Source organism: Trichomycterus rosablanca, chromosome 8 (assembly GCF_030014385.1).
Source record: "Trichomycterus rosablanca isolate fTriRos1 chromosome 8, fTriRos1.hap1, whole genome shotgun sequence".
Lineage (NCBI taxonomy): Eukaryota > Metazoa > Chordata > Actinopteri > Siluriformes > Trichomycteridae > Trichomycterus > Trichomycterus rosablanca.
In genome coordinates this window covers 1,729,852-1,754,038 of record NC_085995.1, presented here as the reverse complement: position 1 = coordinate 1,754,038, position 24,187 = coordinate 1,729,852, and the positions used below count along the sequence as shown (strand labels likewise).

The window sequence follows — 24,187 nt, the reverse complement described above, 5'->3', positions numbered from 1 at the left end:
TCTGAGCAAACAAAGCAGGACCAGAATAAAGTCATGATTATAATTAAATGATTATATAATTTGCACTACGAGGCGTCCTAGCAATCTTACGGCAATTCGGTTAGCAATCGCTTAGTCAAAATGTCCAAGATGTGGAAGTACACTCACTGTTCATTTTATCAGCTCCACTTACCATATAGAAGCACTTTGTAGTTCTACAATTACTGACTGTAGTCCATCTGTTTCTCTACATGCTTTGTTACCCCCTTTCACCCTGTTCTTCAATGGTCAGGACCCCCACAGGACCACCACAGAGCAGGTATTATTTAGGTGGTGGATCATTCTCAGCACTGCAGTGACACTGACATGGTGGTGGTGTGTTAGTGTGTGTTGTGCTGGTATGTGTGGATCAGACACAGCAGCGCTGCTGGAGTTTTTAAACACCGTATCCACTCACTGTCCACTCTATTAGACACTCCTACCTAGTTGGTCCACCTTGTAGATGTAAAGTCAGAGACGATCGCTCATCTATTGCTGCTGTTTGAGTCGGTCATCTTCTAGACCTTCATCAGTGGTCACAGGACGCTGCCCACGGGGCGCTGTTGGCTGGATATTTTTGGTCGGTGGACTATTCTCAGTCCAGCAGTGACAGGGAGGTGTTTAAAACTCCAGCAGCGCTGCTGTGTCTGATCCACTCATACCAGCACAACACACACTAACACACCACCACCATGTCAGTGTCACTGCAGTGCTGAGAATGATCCACCACCTAAATAATACCTGCTCTGTGGGGGTCCTGACCATTGAAGAACAGCAGAGAAACAGATGGACTACAGTCAGTAATTGTAGAACTACAAAGTGCTTCTATATGGAAAGTGGAGCTGATAACATGGACAGTGAGTGTAGAAACTCTGATCGGTGTATTAGGGCCCTAATTATGGGACACACACCGTGTGCTGAAACTGGTGCTGGTTCTTGCAAACCTTTTACAGCTGACCTGCATCACTACTGGTTTAAGAGCCCGACAGTTACTTATATGGATGTGGCTGTTCGTCACAGCTTTGTTGGCTTCAATTTAGCAAGCTAATGGGTCCGGAACCTTTGATTTTGCAGTGGAAAAGCGCTAAACCTTTAGAGATTGGCACCAGTACGGCACCACGCCAGTGAAGAAATGCTAACACAGGTGGACGTGACGTGTGTGTGGACGTGAGAGCTGCATTATGTTACCAGCAGGGGGCGGATTGAGTCGATCTGACTGTGAGAGCGGAAAGCGAAGGCCAGATTAAACCGTAAATTAGTGAAAGCTGTGCGTCAGTGCTGCCGTACATCGTGTGTGTGTGTGTGTGTGTGTGTGTGTGTGTGTGTGACCTTTCAGTTGGTTGTCTGTGGTTTATAAATTAGAGGTGACATTTAAATCTCCCACTGCACTGCCCAGTCTGGGTTGAGATGTGTGTCTGTGTGTGTGTGTGTGTGTGTACAAAAGTGTCATTTAGGTCGGTAAACAACATCATAAATCCTATTTGTACATGTTGCTGTGTGTGTGTGTGTGTGTGCACGTACAAACACACTGGGTCTCGCCGCTGGTTCTGTACAGCAGAACAGGGTCACTGAGAAAAATAATAATAATTTAATAATAAACTAATTTTAACAGGCATGGAATGAACTCGTACACGAACGCCCCCTTGTGGAGGCTTTACGTTACATGTTGTAAACCACAGTGGGACCAGATTTCATTAATTAAGTTTATTAAGGTTTGTGTTTGGTTTTGATGCATCCTTTAAAAAAACGCTGCAGTAGGAGATCTGGCTCTGGGTTGGGTGGTACTGTTGGTTGGTACTGTAGGTGGGTTTGTGGGATTCACGTCAGCTCTGTTATTTCCGCAGTGGAACGTATTGACATTCGCCTCTGGGGTAACAAATCCCATCATGGAATCGTTACAGAGAGGCAGAGATTCTTTAGTTTCAACCGACTGAGGCAAATCTCATCGATTTGTACACAAAGCTCGTCCATCCAGAGAGCTGATGTTCGGTGTCCCAGTTTTTTTTTGTAGCGTCATGATGCTTGATGTTCTGTTGTGTAATTAATTTAGGGGCCAATGTGTTTTATTCCAGCAGACAAGATCATGTCTGGGTCAGACGCTTGTGGTGGAAAAATTCTGGTCTAAATAAATAATCTGTGGTTCTTCGAATCTGTTTATTCTGACTGATGAGATGATTATTATAATAAAACATTTTATCAGCCGTTTTTTCTGTGCATTTTCTCCCAATTTAGTGTAGTCTAATCATCTTCTGCTGCTGGTGGATCCCTGATTGCAGTCAAGGTGGGTATATTGCTGCTCACGCCTCCCCCGACCTGCGCGCAGCCCTTAGCGGAACCCTTTTCCACCCATGCATTCAGCACAGGCACCTCTATCTGCTAATCAGGGTCCTTACACAGCGTTAGAAGACCCCACCCACATAGTCCGGTCATCCCGCCCTAGCGGAATCGTGTCTGCTGCAGGCATTGCAAGTTATGCCCGCTAGATGGCACCCGAGGAGTTCAGATCTTGGCGCTGGTATGCTAGCGGAATATCCCGCTGCGCCACCTGGGCGCCATAATAAAACATTTCTATTCTGATGGGAGCGGTTTCCTCAAATGACAACACATCTATCAACAGATCTTGAATGAGCACTAAATGGTTTAATGAGTATTAAAAACACAGTGACCTCAGCCTCACTCAACAACTTCATCAGCGCCCAGCCATACAGATGCTTGTTTGGGCACAAATTCCCACAGACATACTTTAAAGTCTTGTGAGAGTAGCTGTTGTAGCTGAAAAGGACACAAAGAGGTCATTCTATTCTTAAATTAAGCTCATGCTTGTTTACCAACGTTGTCACCCAAGTTTGAATCTCAGCGGTGCTATCGGCCGGCCAAACACCCACACGGACATGACTGGCTGTGTCTGAGGGGGGACGGATTGGAGCCCTGTGCTTCCCAGTGAAGCCGGACCTGCCGTGACCCTGAGGATGAAGCGGCTGATGAGAATGAATGATTCCTTTGTGAACGTTAATGTGTGTGTGTGTGTGTGTGTGTGTGTGTGTGTGTGTGTGTGTGTGTGTGATGAATCATGTTGGTGTGTTTTCTCTTCTTTACTCTCTATGCCCTGGATTCTACAGTCAGTGTGGGAGAGAAGGATGTGATTAAAGAGCTCAGCACTCTCAGGACTTTCTTTAGAAAGATCAGACAGGCCTGGAGGCTGAGAGAGAGAGAGAGAGAGAGAGAGGGAGGGTTAGGCTGAACACCCACTCTCTCATTCCTGGATTCATCTCTTTGTTCTCCATTGCTGCTAACAATTGACTCCATGTAACCCAGGTGGGAGGTTCGGACCGGATCTCTTTTATTTTTTATCATTTTTTACTCTTTATTTCTTTCTTTTGCTTTGTACTTTGTCAGTTAGAGTTAGAGAGTTAGGAAGTGTTGAAAGTCTGGGCGCTGCCCAACAACATGGGTCCTTCCACCTTCCAAAAAAACATGCAGAATGTGGATTGGCGGCTCTGAACTGACCCTAGGTGTTGACTTTATTGGTCTCTAAGCTGGAAGTCTTCCAGGTCCTGATGCAGCACAACTATCCTCCTGTTTCTCACATGCCACGACACAGACCCCATTCTACTCCCACATACCCCAACACTGACCCCATTCTACTCCCACATACCCCAACACTGACCCCACCCTATTCTAACATACCCCAACACTGACCCCACTCTTTTCCCATTTATCTCAACTTGTATCCACTGCTTTCTTATTTAGCCCAAGTGTCCACTTAACTGTTGTAACACCACCCACAAATCCATTATCAATCCATATATTCATTCATCTATCCATCCATCCATCTATCCATCCATTTAACCATCCATCCATCCATCTATCCATCCATTTAACCATCCATCCATCCATCCATCTATCCATCTATCCGTCCATCTATTCAACCATCCATCCATCCATCCATCCATTTAACCATCCATCCATCTATTCAACCATCTATCCATCCATCCATCCATTTAACCATCCATCCATCTATCCATCCATTTAACCATCCATCCATCCATCTATTCAACCATCTATCCATCCATCCATCCATCCATCCATCCATTTAACCATCCATCCATCCATCTATTCAACCATCTATCCATCCATCCATCCATTTAACCATCCATCCATCTATTCAACCATCTATCCATCCATCCATTTAACCATCCATCCATCCATCCATCTATTCAACCATCTATCCATCCATCCATCCATCCATCCATTTAACCATCCATCCATCTATTCAACCATCTATCCATCCATCCATTTAACCATCCATCCATCCATCCATCTATTCAACCATCTATCCATCCATCCATCCATTTAACCATCCATCCATCCATCTATCCATCCATCTATTCAACCATCTATCCATCCATCCGTCCATTTAACTATTTATCCATTCATCCATCCATCCATCTATTCAACCATGCATCCATCCAACTATACTTTCAACCATCCAACCATCTTAGAGAACTGTCAAAATATTCTGTTTATAAACAAATTGATCTTTCTGCGAATGTGAAGCGGTGACTAATTCTCTCTCTCTCTCTCTCTCTCTCTCTCTCTCTCTCTCTCTCTCTCTCTCTCTGTATTTTCTCTCTATCTCCTCTCTCTGTCGTTTCTCTCTCTCTTCTCTCTCTGTCGTTTCTCTCTCTCTCCTCTCTCTTCCTTCTCTCTCTCAGTGGGGTAATTTTAGCACCTCTGTTGAAGTAGAATGTTGCTGAAGGTGGGCGCTGATGAGATGGTGTTAATGTGTGAAAGAACATGGTGCTGATGGAGCTAAACTTAAATACTGTGTTATTCATTTTTAAAGCTATTTAGCATTTTCACATTAGCATTCAACTGAATAAAGATACGAAATATAAAAACACACTGACCGTTCAGCTACGCTATGTCGCTTTAGATCGTAATCAATACTTTATACAAGCCACTTCAGCAGCAGTTCCAGCTGTAAGTCTCTTTGGAAATATCTCAACACACATGATGTATTTGAGCAGTTTTTCCCATTCTTCATGGCAGATCCTCACCAGCTTTCTCACATTAATGCTTTGTTCCCTTCCTTCCTTCCATCTTTTAGTCCTTCTTCCTTCCTTTTTCCTTCCTCCTCCTCCCTCCTTCTTCCTTCCCCTTTTTCTTCCTTCCTTCCTTCCTTCCTTCCTTCCTTCCTTCCTTTCTTCCTTCCTTCCTTTCTTCCTTCCTTTCTTCCTTCCTTCCCCTTTTTCTTCCTTCCTTCCTTCCTTCCTTCCTTCCTTCCTTTCTTCCTTCCTTCCTTCCTTTCTTCCTTCCTTCCTTCCTTCCTTCCTTCCCCTTTTCCTTCCTTTCTTCCTTCCTTCCCCTTTTCCTTCCTTTCTTCCTTCCTTCCTTCCTTCCTTCCCCACATGCAAGAAGTGACGAAAAAATGCACGTCAACAGTAAGCAAGCGATCAAAGTTGTTTGATGTGCAGCGTAAAAGCAAAGACTGGATTTGGCAACACGACCAGCAGGGGGCGTCTGTTCTGTAGTGAGTTGGAGGTAAAAATAATTTTTTTGCAATGCAGCATGGGTATTATGGTTTGGCAAGAATGATAAGTCACAAATACTGTAAAGCTTGTGTGTGCGCCGATGTATTCTAATAGAAACTATATTACACCCCGTCCCACATTTTTACACTCATCCCAGGGGTTTCCCCTCACCCCGAATCTGGCTTCTTATTGGCTATAGTTCGACATAGCACTCGCTGCCAGTCGCAACCTGATCGCAACACTTTTCATACTACAGGATTTTGAGTCGCCGACAGGTCCAGATATTTAACATGCTAGATATTTTTCTTGAGTCTTCGAGCCCCGAGGGAACGCCGAGTTGCTTCCGAGCTGCCACATCTAGCACCGACCAGTCGGCGAGGTAAAATCAGAGTAAAAATCATGTAGTGTGAACTATATTTTATCCAAAGCAACTTACAGTACTGTGACAGTGAGCAATTGAGAGTTAAAGGCCTTGCTCAAGGGCCCAACAGTGGCAACCTGGCAGTGGTGGGGCTTGAACCAGCGACCTTTGGATTACCACTAGGCATAACTAGGCATAACACACACCCCTTCCTTTCACCTGCACTGTACGAGTTCATATAAGGCTCAGTCTCGCGTATAGAGAGTCACACACTGATCCCTATTGCCCCCCGTCTCTGTGCAGTGCCATCGATCAGCCAGCAGAGGTCGTGATTGCAGCAGTCATGAGGAATCTCCTCCGGCATCCAACCTGACGGACGAGCCAATTGACGTCTGTATAGGCGCCCAGCCTGCGGGTAGCACAGCTGAAAAAAAAATTAACTCATAAGTTTGAGATGTCAGCTCTGGTACACTGTAAAAAATTTTATCAGCTTTAACTCAAAAACTTAAGTTAAAAAGCTGCCTTAAAGTTTCAAGTAGAATCAAATTATAATTACTATTTACTTCAACTCATTACTTTCAGTCTAGTTTTGCTTTGGATTCCGGTCTTCAGGTTGATATGACTATGTAATGCTTGTTGTTTCAACTTAGAAATGAAAGTTTAAAATACAGATGACAAAACATTATGAGTTTTGTTCACTTGTCCTAATCATTGGCTTCAACCTACATATTTAAGTTAAAATCAGTCTTGACATTAGTTTTTAAGTTAAGATAATGTAAAATTATTTAGAGTTTTAAATTGTGAATTATAGTTATAACAACAAACACAATTTCTGAGGTAACAACTCACTTTTATTTTTTTTGGATGAACAGTTGAATTCAACACCACATTTCAGTGTAATTAGATGTTAACAAAGAAAGTACAAAAATAAATTATTAAAAGTGACATGTTAAAACAAACCAAAACATTAGGAAATTTAATTAAATATGATAAATTTAATAAAATATGAAACACATTTCAGCAAGAGCAACTCACTACATAATAATGCATGCATACACCGATCAGCCATAACATTAAAACCACCTCCTTGTTTCTACACTCACTGTCCATTTTATCAGCTCCACTTACCATATAGAAGCATGTTGTAGTTCTACAATTACTGACTGTAGTCTGTTTCTCTGCATGCTTTGTTAGCCCCCTTTCACCCTGTTCTTCAATGGTCAGGACCCCCACAGAGCAGGTATTAATTATTTAGGTGGTGGATCATTCTCAGCACTGCAGTGACACTGACATGGTGGTGGTGTGTTAGTGTGTGTTGTGCTGGTATGAGTGGATCAGACCCAGCAGCGCTGCTGGAGTTTTTAAATACCGTGTCCACTCACTGTCCACTCTATTAGACACTCCTACCTAGTTGGTCCACCTTGTAGATGTAAAGTCAGAGACGATCGCTCATCTATTGCTGCTGTTTGAGTCGGTCATCTTCTAGACCTTCATCAGTGGTCACAGGACGCTGCACACGGGGCGCTGTTGGCTGGATATTTTTGGTTGGTGGACTATTCTCAGTCCAGCAGTGACAGTGAGGTGTTTAAAAACTCCAGCAGCACTGCTGTGTCAGATCCTCTCATAAATAACCTAAATAATACCTGCTCTGTGGGGGTCCTGATCATTGAATAACAGCATGAAAGGGGGTAACAAAGTATGCAGAGAGACAAATGCACTACAGTCAGTAATTGTAGAACTACAAAGTGCTTCTATATGGTAAGTGGAGCTGATAAAATAGTGAGTGTAAAAACAAGGAGGTGGTTTTAATGTTATGGCTGATCGGTGTATGTGTATGAGAGAAAGTTTGAGTGCAGAAGCTTTACTTAAATGCAACAAAATATTGAACACAATTTAATCCACATGAGAATCTAAAGGGTGAAACATTAGATTTAAAACTCCACAAAGGGGTAATTCACAGTTTCTCTATTTCTCAAGTGTCTTTTTAAATGAATCACATATTGTTTGATGTTGCTTGGAGTAGAAAAAGTACAAAGCTCACAGCAAAGTTTAGCGACTAGATTGGTTCCTTTTCTGTGTTTCTTCACATGTTGTGCAAATTCCACATGGGACTGGAGAACTGTTAGAAACTTCAATTAATTCAAACAAAACCTGTAAAACAGAAAATTCATTATCAGAACACATATAGGATACCGTGATTAAGTCATATGAACTACAAACATAATGAAATAAGTAAACTGCACACATCAAACCATTATAGGAATAGTTCAGCGAGTTCACCCAGATCAGTCAAGACATGTTTGGAGTCCAAATTGTTTTTCTTTAGTTAAAACTGGAGCTGCTAGGCTAAGATTGTTAAACAATAGGAATCAATTGTCACCCACACTTTTAAAAAGATGGTTCTTGACAGGTTCTTTAGTAAAGACATTAGTTGTATATAGAACCATGAACACTCAAAGAACCATGTGCATGCCTAAATGGCTCTTTGTATGATGAAAAGGTTCTTCAGACTGATGCAGAATGTGTTGTGTATGGTTAGCACCAAAAAGTGTTCTGCTATTGTTGCGATCTCAAGCTTATAACAATAGAAGAACCCTTTTGGTGCTATAGAACCATACACAACACATTCTCATCAATCTGAAGCACAATTTGAGCATGCAAAAAACTATTTAATCATGTAAATGGTTGTTTGAGTTTTCATGGCTGTATATAGAATCAATGTATTTATTTACTAAAGAACCCCTAAAATCTTTTTAAGAGTATTATCTCTGTAAAAATAAACAGAACATGTCCAGGTCTTAATTTATATCCTCAAACTACTCAATAAACTTTACAGTTAAACTGAAAACTGCAGCCTGCCATTTTAAACAGAAGGTGTAAGGGAAAGTTTATTCATTTTTATAATTCAGATAAACTTATACTGCGTAATAAACCATGTTGACCATATATTAAGACCTGGATGTAGAATTTAAACTCCAAACAAGTCATAAATGATCGATTACATCTGTAGTGTGTGACATATTTGGATTTTGAGTTATTATTATTTGCTTTAAACTCACATTGGTATATATGTGTGCATTTGGGCAACTGGCTTGAATATAAAGTGCGGGAAGGCAGCTAGAGTTTAGTGTAAGCTAACGGTTTGGTTTAACTAGCTGTCTCGGTTTGCCAACTTATTTCCAAGCTAGCTAACATCTTCTACGAAAATTACGCAAAACTGATAGAAGCGGCATCCTGTAAAGAATATACTAACATGAGAGGAATTTATGGCATGTATTTTTTACAAGACACCTGATGAACCAAACACATAAGATTTTAAAATCGATGATTAATGCACCCACTCACCTCACTAAGACTGTCCGTAACGGTCGTTTTTCCTCCGCCTGGTTGTAGCTAGTGACGTTCAACATTCCGCCCTCAAAATAATAATAATAATAATACATTTTATTTATATAGCGCTTTTCAAGATACTCAAAGACGCTTTACATAAGACAAATAATCAAAACAAATACGTACATACACCATACAAATCATAGTACAAAATCAAAATAGTACATCAACATCAAGAATAATTAAGATAAAAACAAAGAGAGCAGCATAAGACAGTTCATTAAAAATTAGCTAAATTATGAGAGAGAACAACAAATATAGAACAATTTCTTAAAATTAGACAGAAACAGGACAGATTTACATGCAATCAGGAAACTGAAAACTTTACAAGTTTTAGGATCTAGGACTTCACATTTCTGTCGTGATCTAAGTATAAAAACTATTAAAAAGAATAGCAAAAATAAAAGCATTTATTTTGTGTTGTTACAAGTTAAATGCCACTCTGAATAGATGAGTTTTGAGAAGTGACTTGAATTTGGACAGGTCAGGACAATCTCGTAGGTGTTTGGGGAGAGCATTCCATAAAGATGGAGCAGCTATGGAAAAGGCCCTGTCACCCCAGGTCCGGTGCTTGGTCCTAGAGGGTATGGACAGTAGGTTAGCCTCAGAAGAGCGAAGGCTACGGGAGGGAATGTGCTGATGGAGCAGGTCGGTGAGGTAGGATGGGGCCTGATTATGGAGAGCTTTGTGAGTGAATAGAAGAATTTTGAATTGAATGCGTTGAGCAACGGGAAGCCAATGAAGTTTTTGTAGAACAGGTGTAATATGATCACGGGAGCGAGTATGAGTAAGGAGGCGAGCAGCTGAATTCTGGATATACTGAAGTTTTTTTAGGATTTTGTTAGATGTACCATAAAGGATGCTATTGCAATAATCAATTCTGGATGTAATAAAAGCATGAATCAAGGTTTCGGCGGCAGAAAAGGAGAGTGATGGACGTAGACGTGCTATGTTTTTTAGATGAAAGAAAGCAGTTTTGGTGATGTGATTTACATGGCGGTCAAAAGAGAGGTTGCTATCAAAAATTACACCAAGATTTCGGATGTTAGAAGACGGAGACAAAGTGTCATTATCAATGGTAATTTGAAAATTTTTTGTGGTTTTTGCCAGGGTTGTAGGACCTACGATGATCATATCTGATTTTTCACAGTTTAATTTGAGGAAATTAGCTTTCATCCACAATTTCATTTCAGTGATGCAATTTGTCAGAGTGGAGTGAAGTTCAGTATTAATGGATTTGGAGGAGATGTAAAGCTGAATATCATCAGCATAGCAGTGGAAATGTAAACCATGCCGACGTATGATGTCACCAAGGGGGAGCATATAAAGAATAAACAAAATGTATTCCTCCGCCTCCTGGTGTAGTTCCTGTTATTAGCTGGTGTCTGCAGATGCCCGTTAGGTGTTTCGTTTAGAATTCTCTAGTTTAAATTATTACTACGTCTGGAATATCTGTAATATTAGTATATTACCGAAAAAGACCATAATATTGCTAAATTAATTGATCAAAACAAAGGGCTCCTCCTATGACACATTAATACGGTTACACGCTGTTAGAGAGCAAAACTCACAAAGTTAAGTTCATTTGACTCCTTCAGATTTTCATTTCATTGAACTAATTAAAAAACTTAAGTTGAAACACTGAAAACTCGTAAAATCTAGTTGAAATTACAAAAATGATTTTCATAAGTTAAAGTAAATGAAAGAAAGAAGTTATCTTGACTTATTGCTCAGATAATTTTTTACAGTGTATGCTAGTGTGTTTTACCTCTGCGCCACCTTATCGCTTGTATTTTAAATCTCAGAATAAACAAATACAGTAGCTCATCTTACTCCTCCGTTATTTTATTTCCAGTCCTTTTATATTCACTTCTGCTCCTCCTGTATCCCCACCGATCCCTCCACCTCCTCTCTCTCTCCCGACTGTGCCGAGGCTCCGCATCATCCGGGCTGACACGTGCTCTCTGTTTATTACCCAGCGAAAGGGAAGAGAGCGAGGGATGGGAGGAGAGGGAACGTCAGAGAGAGAGGGAGGTTCAGACAGCAGAGTCCTCATAGTGTAGCAGCATCTCTCCAAACCGACACACCGAATCCAAACAAAGAAGCCCGACGGTCCGACGTCACCACGGCTAAAGAAGCTGCAGACGCTAAAAAGTCAAGGTAGATCATTTCTTTACATTTATATTTAATATTTTACATCTGTGATGCTAATCTGCACGTCTGACAGCTGTGTGACCGTGAGCTGGTTCTGACTTTGTGTTCATGTGTGGAGCTACGCGGTGTGTATTACAGAAACGTAGCTGGCGTGAGGTCACCAGGCGTTAACCTAAACGACATTGTCATTGTCAGGTACCGTTTTCATCCCTACGTGCTCCTACGCGCTCGTCTAGTCCTTCAGTGCGAGGACCGAGCGCCATACGGACGGCTGTGTGCTACACGGTCACGTCTGCGACGGCTCTGGAGGTGAAGGGCGTCACGTCAGATTTATGAACCTGCAAAAGAGCCGTGCCAGGCTTTGTGGCACTTTGTATGTTTTGAACAGGTTGAAATGAAACAGGTGGCACTGCGGGGTTTAATCTGCCCCCTTCTCTCGGCTCTGTGGTGTTGTGGGATATATTTGGATGCCGTGTAATGACTGATAGGAAAGACTTGTTGGTTGGGAGCTAATCGCTGGCAACACTTGACATAATATTTAAAGCTGGAGGAACTGGGAACATGCCAGGATGCAGTGCTGGGCGAGAACTTGCAGCCGCCCATCATGTGGTCTGAAGGGGACTGGTGGCTTATAAGTAACACAACTGTTGATTTAGTTCAGGTCAGATCATCTAAACAACATATTTTACGCTACTTTCTGGCTGGGACCAATAGCAAGCTTCAGTTAGTCAACAGTAACAGAACTGAGCTGTTAATGCTCTCCTCCAAGCATATTCAGCTGCTCTTCAGTGTCATATAAGCAGAATCCTGGTTGGAGGACACATCCATTAGCTCTCGCCCAAACAGCCACAAAGAAAAAGCCAACCGAGCAGCTCTGAAATTAACCGGAACTCCAAATGAGGCTTTATTGACCAACATCAGTGCCCAGCCCACCTGTGAATCCAAACTTAGAAGGCGTGTCTTAATACTTTTGTCCATGTAGTGTACTTCTCTTGGCCTCAGTCTCAGTACTTGGTGGAACAACCTTCTGCCTTGATAACTGGTTTCATCAGGTTCTAACAAGCTTCTGACGCCTCTCTTGTGGAATCTTCATCGATTCTTCTCGTGCTCTCTTTAAATCCCATCGAAGATCTTACACTGGATTTAAACCTGGAGTCTGAGAAGATCCACTCCAGGATATTTCTGGACTGATTCATTAACCAAGCTTTGGTTGATCTGGAGGTGTTTTTGGGATCACTGTTTTTCTGGAGAGTTCAGTTATCAGCGAGGGTCAGTTTCACCACAGAAGGCAAAACGTTTCTCCTCAGAATGTCCTCGTCTTTCAGTAAATCCATGATGCCAGTCACACAGTCAAGACTAATGGATGGATGAATAGATGGATGGATGAGTGAATGGATAAATGGACAAAATGATGGATGAATAAACAAATGAGTGGATGAACAGATGGATTGATGGATGGATAAATAGATGGATAAATGAAGGGATGAATGAACGGATGGATGGAAGAACAGATAGGCTGATAAATAGATGAATGGGTGGATGGATAATTAAATGGATGGAAGGATGAATGGGTGGATGAATAAACAAACTGATGGATAAATAAATGGATAGATGGATCGATGGGTGGATGAATGAAAAACTGAATTGATGGATAGATGTACGGGTGGATGGATGGATGGATGGATGGAAGAATGAATGGGTAAATGAGGGGATGAATGGATGGATCAATGAACAAATTGATGGTTGAAAAAATGGAAGAATAGAAGGGTGGATGGATGGATAAGCAGATGGATAGATGGATGGATGGGTTAATGAATGAATGAATTAATTGATGGATGGGTGAACAAATGAAAGGATAGATGGCTGGATGGATGGATGGTTGAATGGATGACCGAATAGAAGGGTGAATGAATTAATGAATTGATGGATGGATGAATAAATGGAAGGATATATGGGTGGATGGATGGATGGTTGAATGGATGACCGAATAGAAGGGTGAATGAATTAATGAATTGATGGATGGATGAATAAATGAAAGGATAGATGGCTGGATGGATGGATGGTTGAATGGATGACCGAATAGATGGGTGAATGAATTAATGAATTGATGGATGGATGAATAAATGGAAGGATATATGGGTGGATGGATGAATGGACACTAAGGGACTGGCTGGATGGATGGATAAATAGATAATAACACATTAGGATAAGTGTAAGAGTTCCTGTTGGATTCAGAACGACTGTTTTATATTTATTATATATTTTTAATGTATGATGTAGATTGTAGAACATTAGACGTATAGAAAGCACAGTGTGTGTGTGTGTGTGTGTGTGTGTGTGTGTTCATTTGTCTTTATTTGTGTATCATCTTTTGACTTTTTTGTAGTTTCAGTCATCATGATGAACTACAGTGCTAAGTAAGCGGCAGGTTCCAAGCTGACACTGTTGGGCCCTTGAGCAAGGCCCTTAATCCTCAATAGCTGGCATTGCATGGCATTGCTGCAAGTCGACTTGGACACAAGCGTCCGCTAAATGCTGCAAATAAGAAGTCCAGAAAACTCGTCAGCTGGTTCAGTCTGTGCCCGACACCTCAAGCGTGTTCTCAGGTTTTCTGACTGCTGGAACATTCGGTCTGTTTGCTCCAGTTTTATACTCGTCCCAGATCTCGTCATGACGGATTGGACCAGACTGGAGGTTTGCTGGCGGATAAATCAATCCCTCTGTGATGATTATTGATAGATCTGTAAAGTTAGCCATCCTGCGTGGGAACGAGGACTCGGTTCTCGCTCGGATCCCGTCCCGCTCTGTCTTACATAACAATGCAACACATGCGCTGCTGCCAAAACTTTCTCTCTGCCACAGTCGTATATCTGAGGGTCCAGAGTCTCCCTGTTAGATCTGGACTGAAGAAAGCCAGACGTGTTTTATTTTCTCTTATCTTACTGCGGTGTTGCTTTGAATTTTCTCTGTGGTTTTTATGCCTGGTTCACACGACAGCATTTCTGCCAATATCGGTTCTCAATCGCTGTGTGTGAACTGTTCAACATCCTGATTGAGTCCCTGTCGGCTGCTCCAAAGTGCTGCGATCAGGTTGTGACTGGCAGTGAGTGTGGCGTCGGGCTCCAGCCAATCAGAACGCAGGATACGGAGTGATGGGAGACCCTTGGGAGGAGGTGTAAAAGTGCACACACACAAGCTTTACAGTATTTGGGACCTTATCGTCCATACCTCATCCAAACCATCATACCAATGATGCATTGCATCGGCTTGATGAGTAGTCCGGGTTTTTTCTGTGTGGAGTTTGCATGTTCTCCCCGTGACGTGCAGTCAGGTTTATTGGAAACACTGAATTGCTCTATAGGTCAATGGGTGTGTGTGTGTGTCTGCCCTGCGATGGACTGGCGCCCCGTCCAGGGTGTCACTGTGTGCCTTGCGCCCATTGAAAAGCTGGGATAGGCTCCAGCAATCAATCAATTTTTGTGATTTAGAAATCCGGACACATTTTTTAGGTCCAAAGAAGAGGGCGTGTCTGGGAAACAGAGGACGTATGGGTTGGTCACCCAACCCTGTCGCCAATCAATCGTGTAGCGTGAGAACCACAACAACCTAAAAGACTCCCGATTACAAGAGATCCAGTCGTGTAGTGTGAACCGTACAGAGATCTGAGGGCTTCGGAGGTCGTGTAGTGTGAACCGTACAGAGATCTGAGGGCTTCGGAGGTCGTGTAGTGGGACTTTTTGCTTAAATGTTGTGCAGGTATCACTGAATCGACAGTAGATAAATAATAGAAATATATTAAATGCTCTGTGTGTGTGTTTGCTCCAACGGTTCTTGTTTTGTACCGCTAGATGGGGCCCGGATTGTTCTGGAACTTCCCCTCCAAGACTAGCTGCATGGTTTCTCAGACCCTGCTGCAGACGATGTACGTAGTTCTGCCTGCAACCGTAGCTCCTAGCTTTATTTTCCTTCCTGCCATCAAATCCATCCTTCCATCTCTTTTATTATTTTTAGCGTCCACTCATGTCAGGGCAGCGTACGTAGTTCGGCGGTGCATGCGAGCAACCAATCATCGCACAGCATGGAAAGATATGCATAGACTGCAAGTCAGTGATGGCTGCTGTTACACCACATGGCCAGGAGTATGTGGACCCCTCCCTGAGCATGAGCTTTCTGAACATCTCATTCAAAACCATGGGCATTAATAAGAGAGTGCACCCTTCCTGTTGTGGCTATAACAGTCTGCACTCCTTTTGGAAGTGTGTCTGCGAATGCGAATGCGATCGATCAAAGTTCTGATTTATCACAATGAACTCGTCAGACCGTGTGTTTATGGAACCCGCTTGTGCTGGACTGGGAAAGAGCTTTTCACAAACTGGTGCCAAAGTTAAAAGCAGATCATGATTTTTCCAGGTTTAAATCTCAGCTCTGCTACCGGTCGTCTGGGCGCCCTCCAGTGGGCACGATCGGCAGTGCAGACAGTGCAGCAGACACAATCGGCCACTAGTCTGCTGGGTGGGAAAGACCGGACTAAAAAAAGAGGATGGGGTCTTCGATGGTGAGTAAGGACCCTGGTTAGTAGCCCACACGTCAGAAGGAGCATGTGTTAGGATAAAATACCCTCCTTGGACGTCACTGGGGTCCCCAGCAGTGGAGAAATAATTGGCTATGACTAAAATGGGAGAAAAAGATTGTTATTCAATTGTTATTGAATGTTAAGATAAATTGATCTAGTCTAGCTTGATTTCGCTTCTTCAATGTCTGAACAAGAACTTAGGGAAGGATTCCCATCTCATCTGGAAGTTTTGAGCGTCCAGTCGAACGTTCTAGCTGAATACTGTATAAACTGGTTCTGATGTCAGTCCATGACCTGTTCTGTTGTTTAATGGCTGCCAAGTAGATCAAAAATGCGAATTCCAGCAGAGATTCTGGTCCCACCGGTGGTGTTTGTTGGCTGTGAAACAAAGTGCGCTAGTGTACCTGCTGACGACGCGAGTTTGTCCTGAAGTGGACCGGAGGACACGATGCTATAAACTTCCTGTAAAGTGCTGCTTCATTAAATATCAGCTACGGACGGAATGGACGTCTTTTAGAAGACGGTGATATCTGATACACTGGCCTTAATCTTAGTGAGTAAGTGGTGCTGTGACCACTGATGAAGGTCTAGAAGATGAGCGACTCAAACAGCAGCAATAGATGAGCGATCGTCTCTGACTTTACATCTACAAGGTGGACCGACTAGGTAGGAGTGTCTAATAGAGTGGACAGTGAGTGGACACAGTGTTTAAAAACTCCAGCAGCGCTGCTGTGTCTGATCCACTCATACCAGCACAACACACACTAACACACCACCACCATGTCAGTGTCACTGCAGTGCTGAGAATGATCCACCACCTAAATAATACCTGCTCTGTGGGGGTCCTGTGGGGGTCCTGACCACTGAAGAACAGGGTGAAAGGGGGTAACAAAGCATGTAGAGAAACAGATGGACTACAGTCAGTAATTGTAGAACTACAAAGTGCTTCTATATGGTAAGTGGAGCTGATAACATGGACAGTGAGTGTAGAAACAAGGAGGGGGTTTTAATGTTATGGCTGATCGGTGAGTATACACAAGTCTACATTAATTGTATTGTACTAGTTGAGGGCCAGAGTCACTTGTGGTCAGAAGCTCCTTCTCATCCTTTGGGCTTTAAGGAGTGAAATCGTTTCCCCAGCCTCATTTTATTGATATTGGAGTCGGTGCGGCCCCGCCCAGTGATAACGGGATTGCTGGATATTTAGAAAGACATTAAAAAATAATGTTTAAAACAACAGACTTTTGAAGAAGCTTTAATGTTCAGATGTGATTCTGTGTAGTTAAAATTTATTATTAAAAGTTAGTGATGGACTGGTCAGGAGACTCAAGGGACTGTTCAAGGAACTGGTCAGGGGAATGGTCAGGAGACTAGTCAAGGGACTGGTCAGGGGACTGGTCAAGGAACTAGTCAAGGGCCTGGTCAGGAGACTAATTCCCACAGATATACTTCAAAGTCTTGTGAGAAGCCATTTCAGAAGCTGAGAAGATCACACAGAGGTCACAAGCATTTGTTTTTGAAATTGGATGTCCAGCGTTCTCCTGGTCAGGTGTCCTAATACTTTTGATCATATAGTGTGTATGTTTATGTCGACTCTACATCCCTCGAAGCAACTCAAACGAGTCGGCCAGAAGAAAACGTCCTTTATTCTGTCAGGGTTGAAGACATTTTCATAAAAAATAATCCCATGCCGCTTTACCATCTGCCAGCCTGGCACCGAACCCTCGGCGCTGCTCTCCCGTGGCAGGAGATCGTGTCCAGAATATCGAGAGGCGCAGGTCGTCCTTGACGCCAAGGCCCGAGAGCCCCAGTGAGGCTGCAGGCCGTGAACCAAAACCCCGCCGGAGGTGTGAAGTGAGCTGCCTCAGATAAACAACAGAACCCGTGACGTCACTGAATTTCAGCTTTTAATCAACGGCTCTGGTTCCAGCAGTCCAGCGCTTCCCAGTAAAGAATCTCCAGTATGTTAAGTGCCTGAATGTGTTAATTCGAGGCGTTAAATTACTCATAAATTAAATGATAGAATAAATAGAAGCTACGATACACAGCACAGCTACTTTACCGTGCGAGGCTTCATGTTCTGTCTCAAAGATGAAAATTACTCCTCCGTGTTTTGTCCTTTCCTGCGTCTACAGAATCGGTTGTTAGTTGTCATGTTTTAGCTGCTTTACATTTAGACATCTTGGACATTTTGTCTAACCGATTGCTAACTAAATTACTGTAGGATTGCTGGTGTATCCGAGTGTCTTTACAGTTTGCTGAGTTTATAAAGAAATAACTAAACTGAAAATAGACAAACTATAAAGAGCAGAATACTCCTCTGGTTTGTTCTTTTGAGACAATCAAAGTTCCGATTTATCCCAATGAACTCGTCAGACTATGTGTTTATGGACCTCGCTTGTGCTGGACCGGGAAAGAGAGATGATCACTTGTGTAGAGAAGCGACACTTTTACATTGATTATGGATCCACAAAGGGACAAAATGCACTCAGTACATAAACACACACACACACACACACATCAAACATGGTCAGCACACGACACTAACTTAATTGCCGTAGGATTGCTAGGACGTCTCATATTGCACCTCATATTTCATACGCTACGCAAATTAAACACGTTAAACCTCCAAACACAAACCTAATTGTATATTACACAGAAAACGGCTCATGTCACGATCCGTGACGTGCTTTTCACAGCCGTGAATTAGGTAGGGTCTTATTTTTAAGGGACATGTATGCCTGACCGTGGCAGTCTTGGCAATTTAGTGCTTTTGGCAACATTTCCCTTCCCACCGTGACTGAAATTCAAACACACACTTTTATTGACGTGCTCTGGATTTGATTTTAAATTAAATTATTAATACAACAAAGTATTCAGACACTTTGCTCTGGCTTCCAGATCTGCACAGATGGATTTAGGCAGTTTATCCAATTCTTCATGGCAGATTTTCCCAAGCACTGTTAGGGCACAATTACATGATTTACTACATTAAACCACGTTAAGCTTTATTTTGAACCAGAAGAGTTTTAGACTCTGGGAGAAGCTGATTCTGATTCTCGAGCGGTAACACAAGTTTAAAAGTGAAACAGGGAGGAAAATCCAGATAAACACAGATACATGTGAAGCTGTAACACTGAGAATGCTGGACGTCCCATTTAAAAAACAATTGCTTTTAAAACAGAGTGACCTCTGTGTGACAGAAGGCTTCTCACAAGAGCTTCTCACAAGACTTTGAAGTATATCTGTGGGAATTTGTGCCTTTTTAGTCAAAAGATGACTAGCATTTGGATTTTTTTATTTGTTTGGTCACTGATGTTGATGTTCCAGTCATGGCAGATTTTCCCAAGCACTGTTAGGGCACAATTACATGAGAAGTGATGTAAAATCGCTTTTGTGCCAGCTGTGCCGTCGTTTCCTATAGAGTGCGGTGGTGCTGCTTAACTTAACTTAAGCATCGAGCACTTTTACCGCGTTGGGCTCATGATTTTTGTACTTCATCTGATTGAGTTTTGACCCAGTTTGCTCTTTGCTGACCTTTTCAAAGCTCCTCCAGTGAGACAAACTGCTGTAAAACAGCGAGTGAGGAATGTGATTAGTGGAGGAACTTATGAGCAGTAATAATGAAGAGAAGTTTAGTGCTCCTGTCTCCTTCTTTTACTACATTAAACCACGTTAAGCTTTATTTTGAACCAGAAGCGTTTTAGACTCTGGGAGAAGCTGATTCTGATTCTCATCATTTCTCAGAATCTCGAGCTGTAACACAAGTTTAAAAGTGAAACAGGGAGGAAAATCCAGATAAACACAGATACACGTGGAGCTGTAACCCTGGATCTGACATTTATTCCACACTAATGCAGATTCAGCTCATATTCCATAAAGGCCTGATGGTGATGCAGAGATTGTTGTCCAGTGGTTGATTTTTGAGGGCTTATTTTGCCTGGATGCACAATTTGCCCTGACGGCCAACGCTGGGAAGGTTCACGGCCAAAACAGGCCATGCAGAGGGACCTGACCTCCTAAATGTCAGCCACCACGTCACATCCATGCAGTGCTGTGCTTATGTGACAGCCACCACAGAAGCTAGCATAATCCCGTTAGCAAATTCTCCACTTGGACTATGTTTCATCTTTCCCCCTCCTCACTGACGAGCTCCACATCATTACCTCTGTTTCCCCCTGGCGGGTTTGCGATTCCCTTGGTGTAACAAGAGCTTCCGATGGTCCTGCACAGTTTGAATACGGTTCCTCTCTAATCCTCATTAGCATTAGCCTCAATACGTCGAATTAAAACTCCAGACTGGGGATAATTGTGTTTCCAAGCTAGCATAAAAACAAACAGAGCAGGGCGGATGACGAGCAGGATGCCGCGTTACGGGATTATTGGGTTTGTTTTGATTGGACGAGAGTGGATATTTTTGCTGCTGATTGTTTGTTTCCAGGTTCTCGATGGCCGTTATTGATACCTGTTAATGATTCGCATGGCTACAGCTGGTACCTACGTAAACAAGGATAGTTTGAATGCTCTTATTACAAAGTACATGGAACAGAAGTCTCTGCCAAGGTCCACATTTTTTCCTAATTTGGCCGCTCCCAAATATGCCCTATCCCCTAACCCTCCTGTTTCGGCCATCTGGTTCTAATCAGCCATAACATTAAAACCACCTCCCTGTTTCTACACTCACTGTCCATTTTATCAGCTCCATTTACCATATAGAAGCACTTTGTAGTTCTGCATGCTTTGTTACCTCCTTTCACCCTGTTCTTCAATGGTCAGGACCCCCACAGGACCCCCACAGAGCAGGTATTATTTAGGTGGTGGATCATTCTCAGCACTGCAGTGACACTGACATGGTGGTGGTGTGTTAGTGTGTGTTGTGCTGGTATGAGTGGTTAAGACACAGCAGCACTGCTGGAGTTTTTAAACACCTCACTGTCACTGCTGGACTGAGAATCGTCCACCAACCAAAAACATCCAGCCAACAGCTCCCGTGGGCGGCGTCCTGTGACCACTGATGAAGGTCTAGAAGATGACCGACTCAAACAGCAGCAATAGATGAGCGATCGTCTCTGACTTTACATCTACAAGGCGGACCGACTAGGTAGTAGTGTCTAACCATTGGGTCCTGACCATTGAAGAACAGCATGAAAGAGGGTAACAAAGCATGTAGAGAAACAGATGGACTACAGTCAGTAATTGTAGAACTACAAAGTGCTTCTATATGGTAAGTGGAGCTGATAAATTGGACAGTGAGGGTAGAAACAAGGAGGTGGTTTTAATGTTATGCCTGATCAGTGTATATAAGCCCTCGTCGTCCACTACTGTTACGCGTCCTGCAAAAGGAGCGAAACGTCGACTCGAAAATAACAGACCGACCCAGCGGGGTCCGCCAGCGCCGCTTGACGTTGCCATAGCAACCCTGGCCCGGGCACAGATCCCGACAGGAGCCTGTGGGAATGGAGGAAGTGCATTGTTGTGGTCTGACGGGATGTAACAGAGCCCCTGTTTTTTGGGCAGAAGGAAAACATTAGAGCGGTTCAGCGAGAAGAGGCCGCTGGGAAATCCAGCGCTTCACCAGAAGTAAACACAACGTCTGAGAAATACTAATACTTCAAATGTTTACAATAATAACTCAGTTTATTTCAATTATATAAAGTAAGCGACGTTATTATATAGTGTTTGTACATGGCTGTGCGGACAGTCACAGAAATTCTATTAATTAATTGTCGCTTTATCCTGGTCAGGGTTGCGGTGGGTACGATTCATTGGATGAAAGATAGAACACACCACGGACAGGGTGTCCCAATACTTCTGTTCACATAGTGTATTGTGTATATTAAGCAGACGCACACTTTACACTATTATAGTAAGGCATGCACACACTATTATAGTAAGGCATGCACTGTACTTTGTCCCCTTGTCACAGCTATAACAGCCTCCACTCCTCTGGAAAGCCATTCCACACGTCATCGAAGCATGACAGTAGAAATTTGATGTAAATTGCTTGTAATATTTAGAACAAACAAAATCAAACGGCACCACAATGACAGTAATAATATTTTAAAAATCATTTGTTAATTATACACCGATCAGCCATAACATTAAAACCACCTCCTTGTTTCTACACTCGCTGTCCATATAGAAGCACTTTGTAGTTCTACAATTACTGACTGTAGTCCATCTGTTTCTCTACATGCTTTGTTACCCCCTTTCACCCTGTTCTTCAATGGTCAGGACCCCCACAGAGCAGGTATTATTTAGGTGGTGGATCATTCTCAGCACTGCAGTGACACTGACATGGTGGTGGTGTGTTAGTGTGTGTTGTGCTGGTATGAGTGGATCAGACACAGCAGCGCTGCTGGAGTTTTTAAACACCTCACTGTCACTGCTGGACTGAGAATCGTCCACCAACCAAAAATATCCAGCCAACAGCCCCCGTGGGCAGCGTCTTGTGTCCACTGATGAAGGTCTAGAAGATGACGATCTTCGATCGTCTCTGACCTTACATCTACAAGGTGGACCAACTAGGTAGACTGTGTCTAATAGAGTGGACAGTGAGTGGACACGGTGTTTAAAAAATCCACTCATACCAGCACAACACACACTAACACACCACCACCATGTCAGTGTCACTGCAGTGCTGAGAATCATCCACCACCTAAATAATACCTGCTCTGTGGGGGTCCTGTGGGGGTCCTGACCATTGAAGAACAGCATGAAAGGGGGTTAAAAAGCATGTAGAGGAACAGATTTACTACAGTCAGTAATTGTAGAACTACAAAGTGCTTCTATATGGTAAGTGGAGCTGATAAAATGGACAGTGAGTGTAGAAACAAGGAGGTGGTTTTAATGTTATGGTTGATTGGTGTATATGTATTAAATAAATACATGCTTGTGCTTGTGTTCACAGTCAGACGAGCTTTACATGAGCCTTTTTAGGCCAGCAGCAAACTTCAGTTGAAATTTAGGTACGAAAGCTTCTGTCCATGCTGATGTGAAGCTCGCTTGACTGTAATCAGCATCACCAACGTCTGAGGACCAAAGAAACCCGTTTTAGTGTATGGAAACTTTTGACTTACTTTAACTGTGTGTGTGTATGTGTGTGTGTGTGTTTGATATTTGCAGGTTGCTGTCCAAAATGTCTGGCATGAAGGAACAGCAGTTTATTGAGGAGAAACCTTTACTTCCTGAAACCAGAGGCCAAGAAACTGAGATGGTGAGCAATGCGCGAGTGTGTGTGTGTTTATGAGTGTGTGTGTTTATGAGTGTGTGTGTGTGTGTGTGTGTGTGTGTTTATGAGTGTGTGTGTGTGTGTTTTTGATGGATCTAAATATAGTGAATAAGGCTGGAATGTGTGTCCTCATTTCGCATGTTTTTGAGACGGTGTGTATAATGTTCCTTCTACACTAACTGGATTTGAAAAGCATTAAATTCAGAAGCATGAAAGACGTCATGAAAGAAAACTGGTGGTGTTTATATGAAACCTGGTTTTAATAGATTATGAGCATTAAAACGCATGAATTTTGTGATGAAATCCAAGCGAAACAGCAACAAAAACAACGTCCGTGTGGGATTACTGTAGAGGGTTTAGTGTGGGATGAGTGTGCACCTATTTTAATCCAGTCAATCGAAGGTTCTTCCCACCTTATTATTATAAAACACGCTTTTATTTCCAGGAGAGCTCGGTGTGTTGGGCTCATTCATCGTCTAAACAATTTCCACTACTGTTCTTTTACTGACTCTGAAGAAAGAAAACAGTGTATAATAGTTTATAATAACAACCCCAAATCAGAAAAAGTTGGGACAGTATGGAAAATGTAAATAAAATAAAAACACAGAGTTCCTTACATTTACATTTACTTTAACTTTTATATGATGTCAGACAGGATGAACCTGAGATATTTCATGTTTTATCTGCTCAACTTCATTTCATTTATTAATAAACATCCATTCCTGCATTTCAGGCCTGCAACACATTCCAAAAAAGTTGATACGGGGGCAATTTAGGGCTAGTAATGAGGTGAAAAAGCTAAATAATGATGTGATTCCAAACAGGTGATTGTGATCACGGTTTGGTACAAAAGCAGCATCCAGGAAAGGCTGAGAGTCTCTGATGAGTAAAGATGATCAGAAGATCCAGTTTGTCCAGAAATGTGT

General features: G+C 42.6%; 1 protein-coding gene and 1 long non-coding RNA gene across 5 annotated transcripts in view; one reads left to right on the top strand and one right to left on the bottom strand.

Moving 5' to 3' along the window:
- Nucleotides 1-4,912: 4,912 nt before the first annotated feature.
- LOC134318765 (uncharacterized) lies at nt 4,913-9,298 on the bottom strand. Its single transcript, XR_010013427.1, has 4 exons — nt 9,259-9,298; nt 7,955-8,064; nt 6,133-6,337; nt 4,913-5,546 (listed from the first exon to the last, which is right to left on the bottom strand). It is a non-coding gene; the product is annotated as an uncharacterized LOC134318765 (long non-coding RNA).
- A 957-nt stretch (nt 9,299-10,255) lies between these two features.
- ndrg4 (NDRG family member 4) overlaps nt 10,256-24,187 on the top strand; it is a 40,333-nt gene continuing 26,401 nt past the window's right edge. For 2 of the 4 annotated variants that reach the window (XM_063000335.1, XM_063000334.1), the window contains exons 1-2: nt 11,293-11,463; nt 23,156-23,246. In XM_063000335.1, coding sequence (XP_062856405.1) covers nt 23,169-23,246 — 78 coding nt within the window. In that variant the 5' untranslated portion in view covers nt 11,293-11,463; nt 23,156-23,168. Of the gene's footprint in view, nt 10,382-11,282; nt 11,464-23,155; nt 23,247-24,187 lie in introns of those variants that run through there. The other 2 variants (XM_063000333.1, XM_063000332.1) reach the window with 2 other exon arrangements.